General features: G+C 33.3%; 2 protein-coding genes across 2 annotated transcripts; both read right to left on the bottom strand.

Moving 5' to 3' along the window:
* Positions 1-1262: 1262 nt before the first annotated feature.
* LOC147568197 (protein ENHANCED DISEASE RESISTANCE 2-like) lies at positions 1263-7605 on the bottom strand. The gene is made up of 21 exons (XM_086654626.1): positions 7099-7605; positions 6427-6501; positions 6290-6343; positions 6145-6210; positions 6004-6068; positions 5648-5778; positions 5528-5577; positions 5332-5432; positions 4665-4760; positions 4499-4563; positions 4337-4408; positions 3992-4138; positions 3588-3901; positions 3248-3311; positions 2984-3159; positions 2712-2813; positions 2469-2519; positions 2249-2392; positions 1950-2045; positions 1756-1857; positions 1263-1673 (listed from the first exon to the last, which is right to left on the bottom strand). Exons 1-21 carry the CDS (start codon positions 7249-7251, stop codon positions 1581-1583), a joined length of 2217 nt encoding a protein of 738 aa, XP_086510752.1. The 5' UTR covers positions 7252-7605; the 3' UTR covers positions 1263-1580.
* A 4475-nt stretch (positions 7606-12080) lies between these two features.
* LOC147568196 (cytokinin riboside 5'-monophosphate phosphoribohydrolase LOG3-like) lies at positions 12081-15817 on the bottom strand. Its single transcript, XM_086654627.1, has 7 exons — positions 15563-15817; positions 14926-15023; positions 14778-14808; positions 14153-14252; positions 12849-12919; positions 12558-12701; positions 12081-12374 (listed from the first exon to the last, which is right to left on the bottom strand). The coding sequence occupies exons 1-7, from the start codon at positions 15674-15676 to the stop codon at positions 12282-12284; spliced, it is 651 nt and encodes a 216-aa protein (XP_086510753.1). The 5' UTR covers positions 15677-15817; the 3' UTR covers positions 12081-12281.
* Between the last annotated feature and the right edge of the window lie 4321 nt (positions 15818-20138).

Genomic DNA, 20138 nt, shown 5'->3' with positions numbered 1-20138 from the left:
TAGAATATATGACAACAATAGAGGCAGTGAAGGACGCAATATGGCTGGGGAATTCAGTTAGTGAGTTGGGTTTGCAGCAGGATGCGATTCATTTGACCAAAAATCAAATATATCATGAGAAAATTAAACACATTAATGTCAGGTATCCCTTTATCAAGGATGTGACTGAAGAAGGAAAGACCACAGTGAAAAAGGTACCTCGGAAGAAAATCTAGCTGCTACATTAACCATAGCAATAACAACTTTCAAGTTTAAACATTGCTTAGACTTTATTGGGATTTCCAGATGTTGAGGGTCGTTTGGGGGGCAAACCGTGACAAGGCTGATGCGACAATGGCTAAGAGGCGTTGATCATGATGGTGGCAGATTCAAGTCAAGGTGGAGAATTGTTGAAACTGCCTTAAATATGGGTTAATATCTAACCCACTTTGTGACCCGCTAACGATCTTGACACGAAATTTTGAACCCGCTAGAAGGGCTGATCTCCGAGGCAGAGCTGGTTGCGAAGTAGGGGGTATGTTAAGGCGATTACTGATGTTAGCGTTATTCATGTATATTTCGGGAATTAGAAAGAGATAGTCGGTGAGGTGGTGGGTAAGTAGAATTAAGGTTTTAGTGGCTATATAAACTACAATCCTAGGGATATCGTAGTGTTGATTTCTCACGAATCCCTTGTGTAACTTGTTTGCTTGTCATAGTGAAAAATCATTGTGTTGTTGTTCGCCGTGGAGTAGGTCTCATCAACCGAACCACGTAAATCTCTTGTGTTTTGTGTGATTGTTTACTTTCCTATTGCTTTTCTTGGTTTACTTGATTTGTCACAACAGATATGATGATATCCTCCACTTCTCCTTCCTTCTTACAACAACCACTCTCTTTAGAATTCTGCACGTTGTTGATTCCATCTAGGATAGAAGCCACATCTTCAATCTCTCAATCATTCAGGTTTCTTTGAGTTTGTGTTTGCACCCATTCCCTCGAGCTGATTGATATGATTGGAGACTAGACCATCCTTCATCCTTCATCTTTCATCCTAGCTAAGCTGAAACAACAGAATATTATTTCGCTGAGTAGATAGATTGCGTTATAATGAAAAGGTTAGGAATTTTGCCTCAAGGTTGGTTGGTTATGAATTTCGCCTCGAGGTTGGTTCAGAAGACCCTCAATGGACCAAGTTGAGGGTTCAGACCTGCATTTTTCTTCATGGGTTTCATGCCTTGTTCATTCTTTTACAGTTAGTAAATTTGGTTACTCATCATCACTAAATACATATTCATGTCACCCATAGATACCATAATAATGATAATACACATTATACCATATCAAGATAAATGAATTGAAAGAATGAGCTTAGGAAGACATCATCTTTACAAAGTCAAGTGACAATTTCTTTCTTCTTTTCCGACATTCTTTTTTGCTCTGTTTCGATGACAATTACAGCACTACCAATTTTAGTATGTCATCAAATAAAAGAATTTGAATATGAACGTCGATAGTGGAACATATAAGAGTAGTAGCTTCACCAGGAGAGATCTATATTCTATAAGAAGATGAGAGGCAGAAGTTTGACGTGGTAAGGATCAACATCCTATTGAAACTGCTTTCGATGTATCAAGATGATTAAACCGACATGTTCCGAGAAGAACCTCCGGGAGCTCCTCTTGTGTGTTACCCTAAGACATTAACATTATATTTAGAACCATGAAAAGGGTAACTATGAACAGTATAAAAGTGTCGATATGTAATGGGATATACCTGAATGAGAAATGCAATTTCTATGACCAGATTGTTTACGTATCCCAGAACTAGACTAACTACACCCCTTGCAACTGTCGATGATCCGACATCAATTCCAAGCTGAAAATTTTAAATTAAATTCATCAAGTTAGCTCCAAGTAGTTCGTATCGATGATTTCAGATGTATATACGTGTATGGTTTACTGGTTTACCTCCAAGTAGTTCTTCCCACGAAAATAATTGATTTCAAGTGCTTGACCCAACAGACATGCTTTCTTTCCGACACTCTGCTTCACTATCCAGGACCCCTGAGAGAAATCACCAAATTAACCATTATAAACCCAATTTACATATTGTTTGTAGATGGGTTTTATTCACTTTCTTTCTTGTTTAGGGAAACCTTTAAAAAAGAGGAAACTGTTAAGAAGTTCATGGTTTCACTACAACGAAACATGTTGGTGGCAATAAAACATGTAAATATGATTTCAATATATAGTGGAGCTTAACTAACCTTAGAAATGTAAGGTATGAGCTTAAACCTTGAATTTCTATACGCATCATCTCCATTAACAAAACTCTGCAACAACGGTTGTTCTTCCAACGGGGTAGTCAGCATGTAATACTGAACAAGGTTGTACATAGTCGAACCTGGCACCTATTTATTCAATGATAATCATTTAGATTTTCATGAGGTATATAGTCCCATACAGAATGAATAAGAACATATTTACCTGAATGTTTACAATGAAGAAAAATTCGGGACCACCTTGCTCGGCGTATTTCTGCATCATCCAGAGGTTTTAAAGTTAGATCCACTTCCACTTATTTGAGCTTTTGGTGAGGACAATCTCCTCAAGATACAGAATGGTGTTTTGAGATACCAGATTGTTATGAAAGATTGGTTACACTTTTTACCAAGAAATACATGTTGTGTTTGTGTGGCTAAGATAACATCAATATAAGAATGGTTTAACCTGCACAATGCTCCCTGGACGGCCCCCAAGATCATCTTCTCGCTTGTCAGACCTTAGCCAGTCGGCACCAACCATCTGCATCAAGGTGCCTTTTGCCTTCACCTGAACGAGAAACATAGATCCGAAACATGGGGTATCAGTTAAATATGGAGTTTCAATGACATTATTAGTACTCTACTGCTCTACATAAACAGGTTAAGCTGGTATTCTACATATATATATATAGCACATCAAAAAATAATTTCCTCAAAAACAGTGAGTTAACTAACTACCTTTTGACGGTCTGTTAGGTAATGACTTCCACGGATTAGAAATGACGAAGGATCTGCTGTTGTCCAACTGCTAGGCAAATTACAGCTTGTGTCTTTCGGAAGTGTAGTCCCATAGCAGCATGAGAGAGTGTCCTCCCTTGCCAAATCTTGTAAGTCCACGTATCCCTTCTTTTGAACTGCATGGCAAAAAAGTCCTAATATTAGCCCGGAACTCTACTCATAAGTCATAAACCAATTGCTTTCATTTGATGACGACAAATTTACCAGCCAGATCATGCAACTTCTTCACAAAATTGGCAGCTGATGAAAGCTTTGGGTGGCGAAGTTCCTGCATCAGTCGATCAAAGTATACATCAGGACAGCAAGAACTAAAACAACAGCCAAATCATTTTCAACCTAACAATGCATATTTTTGATGAAAGCAACAGACAATTGAATTATCGCGAGTAAAACTGCTAAGGAGTGCGATTTTCAAACAAGCTTCTTCTTTTCATCATTAAGAACAAAGCTTTTAGTACTTCTTGTTGATCTGTCTTAACAGAGCACAATGTCCTTAAGTTTATACATATCCAGAACTAAAGTGTATGACAAACTGTGTACGTACCTGTGATTGCATATCCGAACTTGTATCAGAAGTCCACCCGTACTCACACTGGTTGCAGTCTGACGGTTCAGGAACATCAAAGAACTCATCTGTCACATCATTCAATCCACCAAGGCTCGCAGATATTGAAGACTTGTCCACCTCTTCATCTACTAAACCCCCGCCGTTATTTCTATTTTCTTCTTCCATTTGAACTTCGACCTTGATATCCTCTTTTTCAGTATGAGGCAATGCAATATCTTTGGTCAGTTGACCTGAAGATAAATCCGAACAAGAGTACCTACCACTTTTGGCTCTAAATAGCTCTCTCAGTGCTGCCAAAAATGAGAGACGGTAAACTGAGAAAGTAATTCAAGCATCTACGTAGAAAAAAACCCACAGCACTTTCGATCAATATAGAGTACCTGCAACCCTCCCAAGCATCCTGATAGTTATAGATCTTGCTGATGATGGCCGTAAATATGATTTCCAGAATTTCCAATCAATAGCTAGCATGTGCTTCACGACTGATTGTTTCCCTTGATTCGTAGGAGATATAACATATCCTCCACCTTCAAGAGCATTAAAAACATTGGATTTGTTAAATTATATGTTGTATTAAGAAAGAAAATCTGAGACATCAGAAGCTGATTCATTTCATGACAAAGATTTCGATCACACCTAAAGGGTGTCTATGTGTAAATCCTAAACAGGCGAAACATGATTATAAGAAGTAACATTTATAAGCCCAAATCCAAAGCATACATTACTTTTAAGGCAGGCACGAACATAGCCATGTTGAGGACGACATTTCTTGTGAAACACAGAGTGGTAGAGAATGACTGCAAGATAAAACTCAGAGTAAGCTAGTGCAAACAAGCATCAGATTTTAGAGATAATTTTCAAAATGTCCACTGAAAGAGATTAGCTACCATATGTTCCATCGTCCTCCCTTCTCCAATAACGCCGTAATAGTAGATCTCTTCGTGCCATCCCCCTTAAATAAAACCCAGTCTGTTAGTTAGGGATATTCAAACAGCTATCTTAGAGCATTATATTAACATATAGGCTACACATATTGAAAGTTCCAAATCACACCATGGTAACCAATCGCTGTTCAGCTGCTTGTGAACAATGTCGGTATGACCGTCTAGATGCTCAACCACACTACCCCGAGCAAGACAAAAGTCCCATCTGCAATCAAATTTTATCAGAAGGTTTAATTAACAGGAACTCATTATATAGTTAAAAAGACACCATTAAATGAAAACGTAAATTGTGATTCATGTGTTTCTCTATTCATCTTTTTCTTGATCAGTAGGAGGACTAAAAGTGAAGAAGAAGAACAGAACACAAAACGCAAGAAAGAAACACCTTGAAACCATCATCTACTTCCAATTTAATGCAAGCTTTTAAGAGTAAGAATATTTCAGAAATAGAAGTGTTTTAATGTTTGATAACCAAGGTCTCAACTTTATATTCAAGTTATGACTATCAGATCTTGTATTTTCTTCTTTCTTTCCTTTTTATGATAGTTATTTCACTTCTTAGTGCTTGAATATTATGTTAAGTATTCAACTATAATTGCTTATGAGATATACACTATTTAAATGGAGTGTTATAAATTACATGGTCTAGAAAAATGAAACCAACCAACAACAATAGCCGACTCAGTTCTAAAGATATCAGCACCATCTTTTGGTTTTCACAAGATAAAACCTTAAAGTGAAAATAAAGACAACTAGAGTTACATCATCAATCTTACTCTGATCTTAATGGACCAAGAGACATGAGAGTCCGGAATATGGCTTCCGAAGTTCCATCAACTACACCAACCGCCATTATTGCAGGATGATCACCCCAGTTCTGAAACACAATCAATTCAAACTATACGTTTAACAGAATGAAACACAACTAATTCAAACTGTAGCTGATGCAATTAGCACATGTTAAACACCTACCTTCCTCCCAAAGAAATCTCCATCTTTTGCTTCTTTAAATAGCCGTAATCCTGTATTGTGTTTTAAAACGTAAATGTGTGTTCAGATATCTTGAAAGGAAACAACAATTTGTAAATGTACCATTTTGACAGCCGAAAATTGTCCAAGGAGAGGGAGCAATAACATCAGACGTCACTAAGTCCGGGTTCGGCGGTGAAGCAATAGTCCAGTCTATGGAACATGTACGACCTCTTGTCTTCAATCCACTTAGCCTGCAACAGAAAAAGTTGGTAGGTAGCAAAAAATACGATGTTTTAGGTTCATTGAAATTCTCGTTGGAAAAATATAGTAACCGTTGTTTGATTTCTATTTCCCGGATGTTTAGGGTGTACAAAAAAGACATAAATTACTAGTAACTTCTAAAGACGTTGCTACACTGAGGTCTCATCATAACCAATTTTCTTAAACAACATCATGGATTACACGTAAAAATTTACCTGAAAGATTGCCATTTTCTCTTGGAAGAAGCCAAGATATTCTCTCTTGGTGGGGTTGGACACTCCTGCGAATATGCAAACGACATCAGATTTTCATAACCAAAACAACTATGCAGTAAGTCAAAGAAAGCGGTTCAAGACCTTCATTGCAGCTCGCTGGAAAGAACGAATCCATCCTGCTGCTTCTTCTGGACTACTTGCTCCCAACTGTAAATTTCAGAACTACAAAAACTTAGAACAAACACATAAACAAAAGAATAAATAGCTAATATAGAGAGTTCCAAACCTTAAGATGATCGTTGTGATTCGACGTATTATAAAGGGTAAAAATGAAAAATACCTGCAAATTTCAACAAGAAAAAGTTTAGTGTTCAGCCCTAAGAAGTACCATTATTCCAGTGAGAGTTGCCTTAAGATACATACTTTCCTGTGAATGCTCTCTCTTCCGTTGTCCATAACCCGAATGCAAGAATCTATGGTTGCACTTCTTACCGGATCCTAGGAATTTGATAACCCACGTTATTAATATAGGTCAAAGAAGTGCGAACAACAAAGAAATGGGTAATTTGATAAACGTCGAAGGCTTGAAGCAACTAGATTGACATAACTTATGCTTGGTACAATCAAAAATCAAATTTAACTCCAACAGAAGAATTTAACATAGCAAATTGAAACAAAATGAAGAAAAATATAACAACCCAACAAACGGAAATTCAAATAAGCAAGAGAGAATGAGGAATTTACTCATTACATTTTAGAATTAGCAAGAACCCATTTTAAGAAGACAACGAATTGAATGTTTGATCATCTATATTGCTATTCTAACAAGCTTACATGAACTATACCTCAAATCAAACGGTCAATTTTGGGGTTATATTTTTTCTTCAAATACAAGAAAAAACTAAATACCTCAAATCATGGGGGTAATGTCTAATTCCCTATATGGGTTTCATACTTTCATGAATCAACTCTTATTTAATAATAAGAAAACAAAACTTCCATAGCAAATCATGGGTATTTGATATTTATAGTAAAAATTATGTATATATATATAAAGAGAGAAAGAAAGTATGTTAATAATAATAATAATAATACCTCATTCTCAGATTCTGGTAATGATTTGAATCTCTTCAACAAATGATCTTCAAGAATAAAATAACGTTTTTGAGAATATTGTAATCCAATTCGATTAGAACGAATTAGGTATAACCATCCTTCCATTCTTCTATCCATTTGTGAGACCCCCATTTTTTGAGAATCTCTTTTTTGTTACTTCAGAAGCTAAAAACACATCAGAAGATTATAAATCATCACGAGAATAATAATAATAATGTAATTTGAGATTCCTCCTTCATAGAAATTGAAATCAATGGCTTCTTCTTGTTCTTGAATTAGGTGATCCTCTGATCCCTTAACCGGGATTCAGAGAATCTTTTTTCACTGCAAAATCCTCTCTCTCGCTCTTCTTTCTCTTCGTTTCTTTCTTGTTTCTCTCTCTCTCTCTCTACCTCTCTGTTTTTTTCGCTCTCAGTTAAAAAGGTAACAGAATTGGTGCATATGTTGGGACAGAGATTGGCAGAGTAAATAATAGCATAACTTGACGGAATTGCCCTTCTGAGTAATTTCTCTTTATAATTGTCATTAATTATTGCTAATTTGAGAAACTTGCAATAACTGTCCATTTAGAAAATAAGTAAATTCCTAAGATTAAATCAAAATTGTTTGTTTGTGTAATAATATAGCAATATAATTAATAATATAAAAATAATACCAATAATTGTAATACCCAATATTGTCATTGATGTCATAGCAATATTAATTGTATTATTTTTATCATCATGAAGATGGCGTAGATCACTAGATCATGTTACTGGTAGTTTTTTTTTTTGAAAAATATGATTGGGTGCTGCGAGAACAGTCTCACATGAGAGAAGAGCTATCTAGCAACCAAGCATATAATGTTTAAGTTCTCTGCAGTCATTGTCAATTGGTTTTGAGTAGGATGATCACAAACTTAACAGATGGAAATAGTGATGATTATATTTAAGAAATTTTAGTATTAGTGTATTCTCTCTTAATAATTTTCGTTTGTCTATTCGTTACTTTGTATTATTTATTTTTAAAATAATAAAAGTTGAGTTCAAGTGTACATATTATGTTAATAATAGTTGAACACATAGCGGTCACAGATTCGATTTTTATGTAAGTGAAAATCTATGATTTATTGGATTGGAATATAAATAAGATAAATGTAATAAAAAAAAACAGATTTTCATATCTCACTTGATGTTTTTGTGATTGTTGTTATAGAACTTATTTAATACATAATATATTTACGCTATGTAATGATTCAAAAAAAAATTAATTTCAAGCAACCAAATCAAGACCTTGGAGATATTTTTAAAATTTTTATAATATGGAAAACTTGCAATGTTATAAATCTGAATATATCTTAGAGATCTAAATTTGACTGCTTCAATAGGATAATATGATCATTAATCTACAAATCTCGTATGTTATATCTTAGTCCAGTCTCTATCCTCGAATCTAATATTCTAATGACATCCAAATAATTCCTCAAGCTTGTAATTGTAATTTCATAGATTCGAATAAATAGGTAAGAACCAGCAATAAATGTTAATGAACATAATAATACTACATTCTCGTTTAACCCGAAAAAAACAAATTAGGGATATTTTGGTAAAATTTTACTGTTGTTTGTATGTGTTACATACTTCAAGAACCATAGGGAAAGTATTGAATAAATTTAAAACAGGGATAATTGTCTAAATAATAATATATGCTTAGAATAATTATAAAAAAATAAAGATAAGTAATTAAAAAATAATAAAGAAAAACAAGAAGATGTATAATTCTGCTTATTTTAGTTAACGGTGGTTGAGGGGTGTTGGGAAGGAGTGGGAAAGAATCCAAAGCCAAGTCCTGTGGCTGTGAGGGTAGAGAGTTGTCTTTTACCCTAAATTTCTCTCTCTAAAATTGATAGAGAGAGAGAGAGAGTTAAAGGGGAGAGAGAAAGAAAGAGACTGTTAGTTCTTGAGGTGGTGATATAATCCAACTGGCTTGTGACCATTACAAAGTTTGTTTCCTCATTCTTTTCCACCTAAATGAGCTAAATCTGTACTGTCTCTCTCTTTCTCTCTCAACCCCCCTTGTAACTTGGTCAAATTCATAATACTGTATGAATTTCATACAACTACTCTTCCTCTTTCTACATGAGAATGAGTTGTATTCCTTTGGAATTGTCATGTGACTATTTTTGAACAAAATAACATTCCATTCAGTGATCATGTCACTTGGGTAGTGATTGTTTTTTTTTCTTAATGCAGACATAAAATGTGTTATCGGCCCTGCGTGATCTCTAAATGTTAACATGTCTGTATTTGTCTGACTCATCTATACAAATGCTTTACCAGATTTTGCATTTGGTTGAGTCTAACAAAAGAAAAAAAAATTACTAGAATGTCTTTCAAACCTGAAACTAAAAATAGGGAAGTGATGTTTTTCGATTTTATCAGCACAATGACATCACATTATATTTATGTTAAATCCCTAAATTCCCCACAAAAATTAATCAAATTTAAAATAGTATGATTTATTAAGAGAGCTCTTTGTTGGCCAACGGGTAAATATTAATTTGAGTTCCTTTTTTTGTTGAAAGACATTGGCCAACGGGTAAATATTAATTTGAGTTCTTTTTTTTGTTGAAAGACATTAATTTGAGTTCTCTTAGAAATTTCGTATAATTCTTTTTATTAGGATCTGAAGATAATCCCATGGTTGTGAAAGGGAAAAGAACAAGTCTATATCCCTCATAGGAAGTCATATTTCAAAATAAATTACAAATTTGTCTTAGGAGGTCATATGGAATAGCTACGACATGTGGTGGGCTCCTCCTTTTCTTTTTTTCTTTCTTGAAGGATAAAAATTGCAAAGAGAAGACTCTTTTGTTTCTTAAAGTACCTTGGATATCAACTTGAATTATTGAACTAAAGTTTGATTATTACTTAAGCTTGACCCCTCCTTGTACCTACCTCATTATAATAAACCAACTTTAGATTAATATACTTTTAATCGACGCGTCTACTTAACCACTATTCCTAATGGCTTACATGATGACAAGTCTGATGTATTAGAACACTTCTTATAACTTAACTGAAACGTAAAAAAGGATAGTACTCTTTTTTTATGGGACAATACAATTAGTGAGTCCAAGAACATTTAAAACTATATTCTCCAGTAAGAATGTAGAAGAAAAAAACTAGCTAGCAATCTTATTGGACGAAAGTGAAAGTAGAGACACCTTAATATAAAAGTGACATATTATATAAGAAGAGGAATTCTGCCCTCCAAAGATTTTATGAGCAATTGATTATGTCTCTAATTTTATAAATTCATAGACTAAGTAAACTATAAGTCTTTCTATCTAAACCTCTCTTACCTACTTGTTACTAATTAAATAGAGTTGTAATGTGCAGCTGACGTAAGACAATCAAAATCAGTGGAAGTCTGGAAATTGTTTTATTCAACCTCTTTTTGCTATTTCTCAATTCTCATCATCTCAATTGTGCCTGACCTAAACCTAAACTTCTTGCAACTAAGGTAGATCTTTTCTCATTCTTTTTTTTTTGCATATTTTAGTGGGGAAAACTAACTAATACACTATAGAAGAATGGCTTTTGTGTCTAAACTCGAGTTGGTTGAATATAAGATCACTCTGGCCATACGATGTCTTTCTCGTCAAAAATTGGATGTGTCAATTAGGTCAGGCGAGGCTATCACATAGCTCGCAATGGCCTCGTGAATGGCCATTTTCATATATAGATTATACATACAGATATACACACACACACGCGTGTAAAGAGGTCTATTTCTCTCTAAATATCTCGTTTATATTTTTGTCGAATAAAAATGAATCAGAGAATAAGTTTTTCTGGGTGAGGTTCTACTGGGGGAAAGTAGAGAGAGTTGTTGATGGATGACACCAACCAATTCTATAATGCCATACACAATTTAAGACATTTAACAGACCAATTCTTCAATTTGAGAATGAATTAGTAAGACTCGGTATCTTATTAAGACCAACAAGGAGAAATAAACTCAATATAATAATTCAAATTTCCCTTACGACGATGCTACTTGGCCCCAAATGACCACGAAACAAATTTTGTATATGAAGTCATTAACTTACTTTGTTCACGCCATCCAGATCAAATTTTGTCCGTCGAACATCATTTTCATTTCACTTAATGCCTTACATACTTAGGTGAGAGCTATCACCTATGGGTGGTTGAGGTTAATATACTTTTATATATAGCCCAATCCTATTAACAAAAAATATATATAGCCCAATCGAGGATGCCTTTAGCGGTAATGGGAGCGCCTAATAAACTTCCCAAAAGAAAACTTATAGTAGAAGTCTAGAAGATTAAGGAGAAAATCTATAGGCACTCTTAGTGGTTATATAGTACATTCAGGCACCTTTGTAAATTGCACCAAAAGCCCTTCTCTGTAGTAATTTGTTAATTTGGACAGAGCCCCTCCCTGGATTATGTTCAGTGTGAAGTGGACACCCGCCTTATTAGGTGCCGTTACCGGCCCAAGTCAAAGGGACAGGAGATAGGTGATTTAGTTGAATCTCACATATTGCAGTCAAATCTTGAACTAATTAATAATCAAATTCGCCAACAACTGATAGCTCAAAGATTCAAGTCGCAATGGAGGTGAAGACAAGAGTTTATTGGTCTTGGGTTATTAAAGGTATAAATAAAGTAGTTTAGTTGAATTTTAAGCCCGTAGTCTAGTCGGCTTTAGGTCTTAGTTTAGTTGGACTTTAAGCCCAGACCTGTAAGGGTTTAAAAATTGGTTGTTATCGTGCTTATCACATCTCATTTGATGTAATGGCATTCAAAGGGAATTGCAAAACCAAAAAGAACCCGAAAGGCCAAAAGAGAGAAAGGGAAATAGAAACCCTAGACGAGAGAAAGGGAAATAGAGAAAGAGAACAAGAAATAGAAACATTTCAACAACAAAAAAACAAGAAATAAAAACAAAGAGAATGGAATAGTGAAAGCTTCATATATATATATATTGAAGGCCATTTTTGGCTGTAATTTACAAAAAAGAATTCCCCTACATGTGGAAATATTCAAATTTGATCCTTCAAATTTGTCAAAATCATATCCATCTCCATTTCATCATCATATCTCTCTCTTTTACCCCTAGAGACTTCAGTTTGGGTCCTAGTTAAATCTTCTCTTTTACCTAGAGATACCACATTTTGTAGGATACCCAATCTCTTCAGTTTCCCAGTTCAATTTTAATGCAGCTCCTTCATGACATGGGAAATATTCCTGTTCCAAATGAAGGAAAAGGAAAAGATGTCATTTATATATCATTAGATCAATCAATATAAGGTTATAATTATCAATTCAAAGCCGTTAATCATCTATATTTATATATACATTTCATTATAATAAAACAATAAGTAACTTTAGTGAGGGTGGCTTTCAAATTTATAAGCTCGGTTATATTACCTCGAGTTTCTTAACTAATTCCTTCGATGTAGGTGCAGAAACGATAATATGACGGGCACTTGGACTAACAAACCCTTCCTCTACAGCTTTGTCAATGAAAGATAGCAAGGAATTGTAATATCCATCCACATTCAGCAAACCCACCTGTATAAGTACAAAAAATCAGACACCATAATTAGTAAGTGATTAGTTAATACTAATCAGTCATAATCGGATCGACCCAATAACATAGGAGTTGCTAAGTACTAGTTGTCCTGAAGTGAATTATAAAATTTTCGATATAGGCTTTACCGGTTTGTTATGGATGCCCAACTGAGCCCAAGTTATCACTTCAAGTAGTTCTTCAAGAGTTCCATATCCACCTGCATTCATAATATATAATAAATTCTTCAGTCTTTTACCCACATTTCACAACTTAGTATTAGTACTAATATAAATTCACATGGTTATGCTACCAAATACTCTTATGTCCTGGCGTACTGTGTATCTGATTCTCCGTACTGTTTTATTTTTTGTACATTGCTTACCCAATAATCTAAATTTGGATAATGAAGTTTTTCGCCTTAACCGACCTATATAGAAGACTACTGGGTTAACTAATTTTGACTTGGTTTTATCACACAAATTAAACATCCTATTTTAAAATCAGTATTTTAATTGGAGAAAACATGGTTTAATTTTCTCTCCACATTCTAAAATTTAGTTTGGTGAAAGAATAAATAATGGTTCATTCATAATTTAGTAAGTACATGGTACAGTAATTACTCATCTTGTAATCAGAATTTTCTTTCCAAAGAAGGGAAAAAAAATTACAGATCAATGTTCTCAAAAAGTCATATTTTTACTGTGCAGATGTTGATGTATCAAGATTCAAGAACAAGGGTTTTTAATTGTTTCTCTCTCATCATAAATCTTTGGATGTTTGCAGAAGAGAAAGTTAAAAATAGATTATGATAAATTAGCTATGGATCAGGTACTTCTTAAAATTAGTCAAAAAATATAGTCAAATATAAAACAATTGCTGCTAAAAAGTACTTTTTTTTTTCAGGCTCTAATCATGTAATATTACTTTTTCTTGTTTTTCTTTCCCTCTCTTTTATGCTTTCCTTTGATTTTAAGCTAATTTTGAGGGGAATGAAGTTATAGGTATTATTGTACTCCTAATTTAACTTAAAAGGGTTGTCTTGAAATTTTCAATAAAACAAGATCAAAGCTTTCTCATTTATAGGTTTGCAACTAAAAATGGAAGAAGTAAGAATGTATATTGTGCCAAACCCATTGATGAGAGTCTAAATATTGTTCTAGAGTTTCCTAATGGGTCGTGTGAGTCCAAAAAACAACATGAGTCTCCGTATAATGCCACACCGACCCATTATGGCTCGTTTCGAAACAGGTCGTGCTAGTCTGAAAACAACACGAGTCTCCGTATAATGCGACACCGACCCAACATGGATCAGTTGAAACGGGTTGTGGTGTTCCTCTTAAAAGAAATTACAAATCTTTATGGTGTTATTTTCTTTCACAATTTTGCTCTTAAAATTTGAGGGAGAGGGTTGGGTGAAAATATGCAAGGGGGGTGGGGGATTATGACTAACCAGGTAAGGCAATAAAGGCATCAGATTGCCTAGCCATCTCTGCTTTTCTTTGATGCATATCTGCAACTGCCCTCACTTCCCCTACTGTGACACCAGTAATCTGCAAAAAGACACCAACAACAAGAAAATAATTTAGAAATACAATAAGAAGCAGACAACAGACTGTTACAAGAGAAAAGAGAGAAAGAGAGATTGAAAAGAAAACTTTTCTGAGGCTTGGCAGAGAGACAATGATGAGAACTGTAAATGGGTTCAGTAACTTTAATCCAAAGTTTTCAACTTGGTAATTTTTAGTGATTAGAGTAGTTAAATAACATCATTAATACTAATCTTTAATGAACCCTAAAGATGATAAAAAGGAAATTTTAAGAGCCACTCAAAGTTTTCCTTTTTATGATCAGTAGCTTTTGTTGCTATCACATGTTGGGTATAGGACCAAATGAACCCTAGATGAGAGAGAGAGAGAGAGAGAGAGATTTAACCCAATAAAAATGCATACAGACATAAGACAAAGGAAAGGGGAAGAAGAGAAGAAAAGAAAGAAGAACCAAGGATTAAAAAAATAAAGTTAATTAATTATGATTAAGAAAAGTTAGAGAACTTTATGAGTTAAGAATAGACATACCTCTCTAGGCATGAGAGTCTTGGGAATAACTCTGTATAGAGACAATAACATGACAAAAATAGATTAGGATTAATGAAAGAAGAATATAAAAAAAAAAAAAAACCCTAATTTTGTTTTATGTGATTAATATGAAAAATCAATGACTTACCCAAGAACATGTCTACCACCATCATGAACAGCTTGTGAAACTAAACCCATTAAACCTACACTTCCACCTCCATAAACAAGATCAATGTTCCTTGACACCTATTACAAAACTCATCCAAATTCAGCCAAAGAAGAAGACAATAGTAGCATTTTTTTGGGGGAATTTAATTTAGTGTTAATCTACCCTAAACTTGTGGTTTCATATATAATCTTTTTAATCACAACCCACTTATCAAAGAGAAGTTTCTATTTATATGTACATAAACTTCTACTCTAATATGGCAAAAGAGAGAGAGAGAAGAAGATGAAGAAGATGTTCACTTCAAAGGGTTATATCATCATTAATGAAAAGCATAATTTTAGACTTAATCTGGTTTACTATAGAGGAGAGCTCTGTTTCAGAAGGAGGGTTGAAATGAATCTACAAATATGAATAAATATGAAAAACCCAAATTGGGAAACAAAATTCAGTTCAAATCCAAGTATAGTCCATGTCAAATCCAAACATTCCAACCCAAACAAAAATCAAAATCTCGCAAAACCCATTTGATAAAATCACTAACCCAAGTTAAAAATCTAGTCAAAAAATAGAGTTAATAATGTCATTCTCTAATATTAGTTTGAGGTTGAATCATTACCAGCTCCTTTCCAAGTTCAATGGCGGCATCTTGATAGCTACTCTTATTTCCTTGACTACTACCACAGAAAACACAAATTCTTTTGAATTTAGAATGACCCATTTCTTTATCCATCTTTCTCTCTCTCTCTCACTCTATTATCTCTTTTGTATTTCCCCTCTCTCTACTTTCTCTCTCTAGTTTTCTCTCTCACTACTACTGTATAACACAGTACACAAAGAAAACAGAGGGGGTTAGTGGGTTACCTTGATCACTATTTTGTGCGCCTTCTTCTGCAGTATATATAAACAGAAACGCACGTGCGTAGAGACTAGCACGCGTACACTATCTCCCATTACCCCCACCAACAAATTTATAATTACACTCCCCCCCATTGATATCTTAAAAATTGAAACAAATTATATTTAGGGTTTGATTTATTTTATTTTATTTTATTTTTGTTGAAAGATGGTTCGATTTATTTGCTACAATGGTCCGTGGATAGGTTTGTATTTTCTATTAGGGTATGTGGGTCATACGCCCAAACTAAAAAAAAAAATATATAATGGTTTTGAAGTTCAAAATTAATTAAAAACAAAAAGGTGATAGATTATTTTTTAAAATTTCACATTTTTCCTCTTACAAACATACAAATGAATCACTATTGTGTTAATTGTTTAGTGAAAATATATATATGTTTTTTTTACGCAACACAAACTAAGTTACATGAAATTAAATAGTAAAATGTGGAAGTCTATTTATGTTTTGTTTGATGGAGGAAGATAACAATGTCATGCAAATATTATTTATTTGCAAATCTCAAAATACACTGTCACACAAAATATGATTTGTATGGTGAATCACTGTATTTGTAAAGTTTTGAATTTTTTGTGAGTGTTAATATTGGATTTATGTATTATTAAGGCCCATTTTTTGGGCTTTACACCAAAAAGTTCTTTGCATTATCAATTTTTGGATTCAATCATGAAAATTAAATAAAAACTTTTTTTTTTTGACAAAGAAACTTTAATTTCATTAATGATGGAGTACATCCAAACATCTTACATGGCTTTGATAACATCATGTGTTTACAAATGCAAATTACAACATGATGATTAGAGAGAGCACTATTACTGCCATAATTACACATACAAAGACCTCTAAAAGGCCATTACTAAACCCTAAAAGGCTATTCTAAGACCCTTAAAGGCCATTACAAGATCAAGATCTTTACATTATTTATACCATATAATCACAAATTTTTTACATATGGGTAATGAAGACCACCCATATGAATCGAATCCATGATCTCTTGGATTTCAGAGTACTATACCTCTAACACAGTGATTAGTGGAGAACTTTGAGATTTGAAGAGTATGTGGAATAAGATTGTTGATCAAATACAACATTTCTTCTTGATTCTTCACTTTATAGTTTGTTGCCGATTCATCTCTCCTTGATGTCGATTTTGCATATAACTTGTGCTTTACATATAACTTGAATCAAATAAACAATCTTCCGCTTTTAAAAGTAGTTCGATTTCAAGTAGCATAAAAATGTAATCACTAGAAGATAAACACAACCATTAGTTCATTAGAGTACCCTTCTGAAGGTCTAAGAGGTCACATGGTTGGAATCTCCATGATTTATCTCATTTCTATCGGAATATTTTGCATTTCTATATATCCAACAAATTACTTTTAGGGACCAAAGATAAGAGTAATATTATCAAAATTGTCCTGTCCGTATCAGTTAGGTATTGGGCTCTAAGTAGGACAGTAATCTCTTACTAATATCTCAAAAAAAATTAATCTCTTACCAAATTTTTATTTATATTTACTTTTAAGATTTTTTGAGTCCTACACCAAAAAATTCTTTACATAATCTATATTTTAAGATTCAATCACGATTTTCTTTTACAAAAAAGTTGTGCTTTACATACAACACAAAACATGTAAATAATTTTTCGTTTTTTAATCTTTTGATTATAAGTAGCATAAAACAATCTAAAAGATAATATATTACTGGAAGAGGTCACAGACTTTACAGAAGTAGAATATCCTCATGACTTATCTCGTGTATATAAGTATATTCTTGCAATTGTACATATCCAATATGTTACCTTTAGGGACCAAAGCGAAGAGTAATATTATCAAAATTGTCCTGCCCATCTCAACAGAGTGCCTTTATGTACGATAATTTTCTCTTACTAAATTATTATTTATATTTACTCCTTTTGGTTTTTAATTGAAAATATAGTACTACATATCATTAACGTACTCTGCTAAATTATTTGAATGGTCAAAAAATAATGTTCATTTTAACAACAAATGTCAGTATTTTTCCTTTTTCATTTCTCATATGTGAATATAAAAAAAGCTTGTATTATATCTTATGTGAGCCCCATCTCTACATATAGTATAGTATTACTATATGTATGGAGTGAAAGGGGTATTTATGTACACATGATCCTATAGCATTGATGATGATTGATAAAAACATTGTTGGGAAGAACCCTATCTGGTTGTGCCCTAATCAGCCCTCACTCACTCGACATACTTGTTCTTACCATAGGAAACATTTGTTTTTATTTTCTTTAATTTTGTTTTTTTTTAAATTTCACACGCTTTTCATTCCTCCCCATTCCCCCATATTTACTTCTCCCCCTTCTTCTCACCACCATCTCTCTCTCTTTCTCTCTCTACTCTCTCTCACTAACTAGTTAAACATTACTAAGCAAGCTGTCATCAAACCCTTTACTACCTTTCCATTCTTATCACTAAATGCTTTGCCTGTTCTCTTCTTATCACACTTATTCACAACAAAACACAAATCCCCACAATTCTAATTTTTGCATTTAAATTTATATTACTATTTTATGGGCTTTTTAATTCTTTATTATATGTTATTTTTGTATTTAATTTTAATTTCCATTACCTTGATTGCTGGAACAGAGCCCATGCTGCTAAACTAATGTTATTTGTGTTTCATCCTCAATCCCTAAATTCAATTTTTTAAGGGTTTTGATCAACCATTTTATACTAACGAGGCAATACTATGGTCTAAAAGTACTGTCACAATAACAAACTTTACCACGGAAAATAGCAAATACTTTGTGCAAGAAAAAAATGTTTTTAATGTCAAATACTCCTAACTAATTAAACTAGCTCGTTTCGTTCACAACTTTTTAAATCATATTTATAGGAAGAGAATTTATGTAAAAATCCATTGCCTATTTTCTTTCTTTCTCTCTAAAAGTAAATTAGCATTCTTAATTTTAGATATAATGATGACAATAACTCAAGACCCACACTTTAGTAATTATAACAATTTATCTCTAAATTTGGGTTAAATCACTAAACTTGTTATTCTCAATGTTGGTCAATAAAAGAATATAATAACATGGTTTAGGCATGCCTAAAGTCGTTTATGTCTTTATGTGTGCTTATTTCGAGTTAAAAACAAGAAGAACAAAATTAGTACTTTTTCCAACATTTTTCCTTTATCCATAAATTTAGGGGGGAAATCCTATAAATTCAAACCAAAAAGTTAATTAAATTATGCTATTTATACATTGTGGATGGGCATAATTTGTACTCGTAAATAACCAAGATCCCTTTCAACAAAAAAAGAAGACTAACCAAGATCCAATGAATGTACCTTAGGGGAGTAGGAAGGGGTATGCCACATTAACCTCAACTATTAAAATTGCAATAGTTTGATATTCAAAAACTCTTCACTAGTCACTATACCTAGTATATTATGCGCGTATTAAAATGTCTGAAAGAACATGGTTTGGACCAGAATTTTTATCTACATTGGTTCTCTATCTGCTAGTACATTATACCATTAACAAAAAAGACTCTTCAATGACTATCTCACATTCCATTAATTAGCTGCAATGCACCCACCAAAATTTTCGAGCTAGCTTTACAAAGTCTAACCATTCAAACCTCCCATTTTCATTAGAGAAGGTAAATTATGGTGGCATTAATGCATCTAAATATATGTGGTTGATAACGTAGGAAGCAAGAAAGGAGTGGGTGGATCCATATGTTTCTCAATGTTTTGCATAGTTATGGTCTCTTCCTAAAAACATTAGGGATCCACAGAGGAGAGAGAAGGGAAGGATAGGTCTAGTCTTACCAACACCCGACCTCAAACTTTACTACCCTCCCTTTCCCAATACATTTCATGATTTTAGGACTCCATAACTTTTTTGGATTTTTTTAGGGTTCTTTTTATATCTATCTATTTAATGTAATTGATTCAGTATTATTTGTTATAATATTTTTTCCAGTATGGTTCACCATTTTGTTTCCATAAATTAAAAAAAAAAAAACAGAGAGAACAAGATGAAGAAGAGAAGGAATAGACACTAAGTTACATATTTTGGAAATGAAAATGTTGAATTCGAGGATTTTGTTTTTCGATTTTTTTTCTTTATGCAAAGGGCTATACATGGAGGTGTCAAACATATATAATGCATTTAATCGAATAAATAGTGTATACCCAAATTTGTATTCAAACTAGTTTAGGAGTATCTAATACTCTTTAATATTCGAAAGGTAGCAGGTTAACAACTGTCAGTATCCAC

This window comes from Eschscholzia californica, unplaced genomic scaffold (genome assembly GCF_041429995.1).
Source record: "Eschscholzia californica isolate CP2 unplaced genomic scaffold, dmEscCali1.0.p SCAF_1, whole genome shotgun sequence".
NCBI classification, from domain to species: Eukaryota; Viridiplantae; Streptophyta; class Magnoliopsida; order Ranunculales; family Papaveraceae; genus Eschscholzia; species Eschscholzia californica.
Note: the sequence above shows the minus strand (reverse complement) of the source record. Positions and strands in the feature narration are given on the sequence as shown.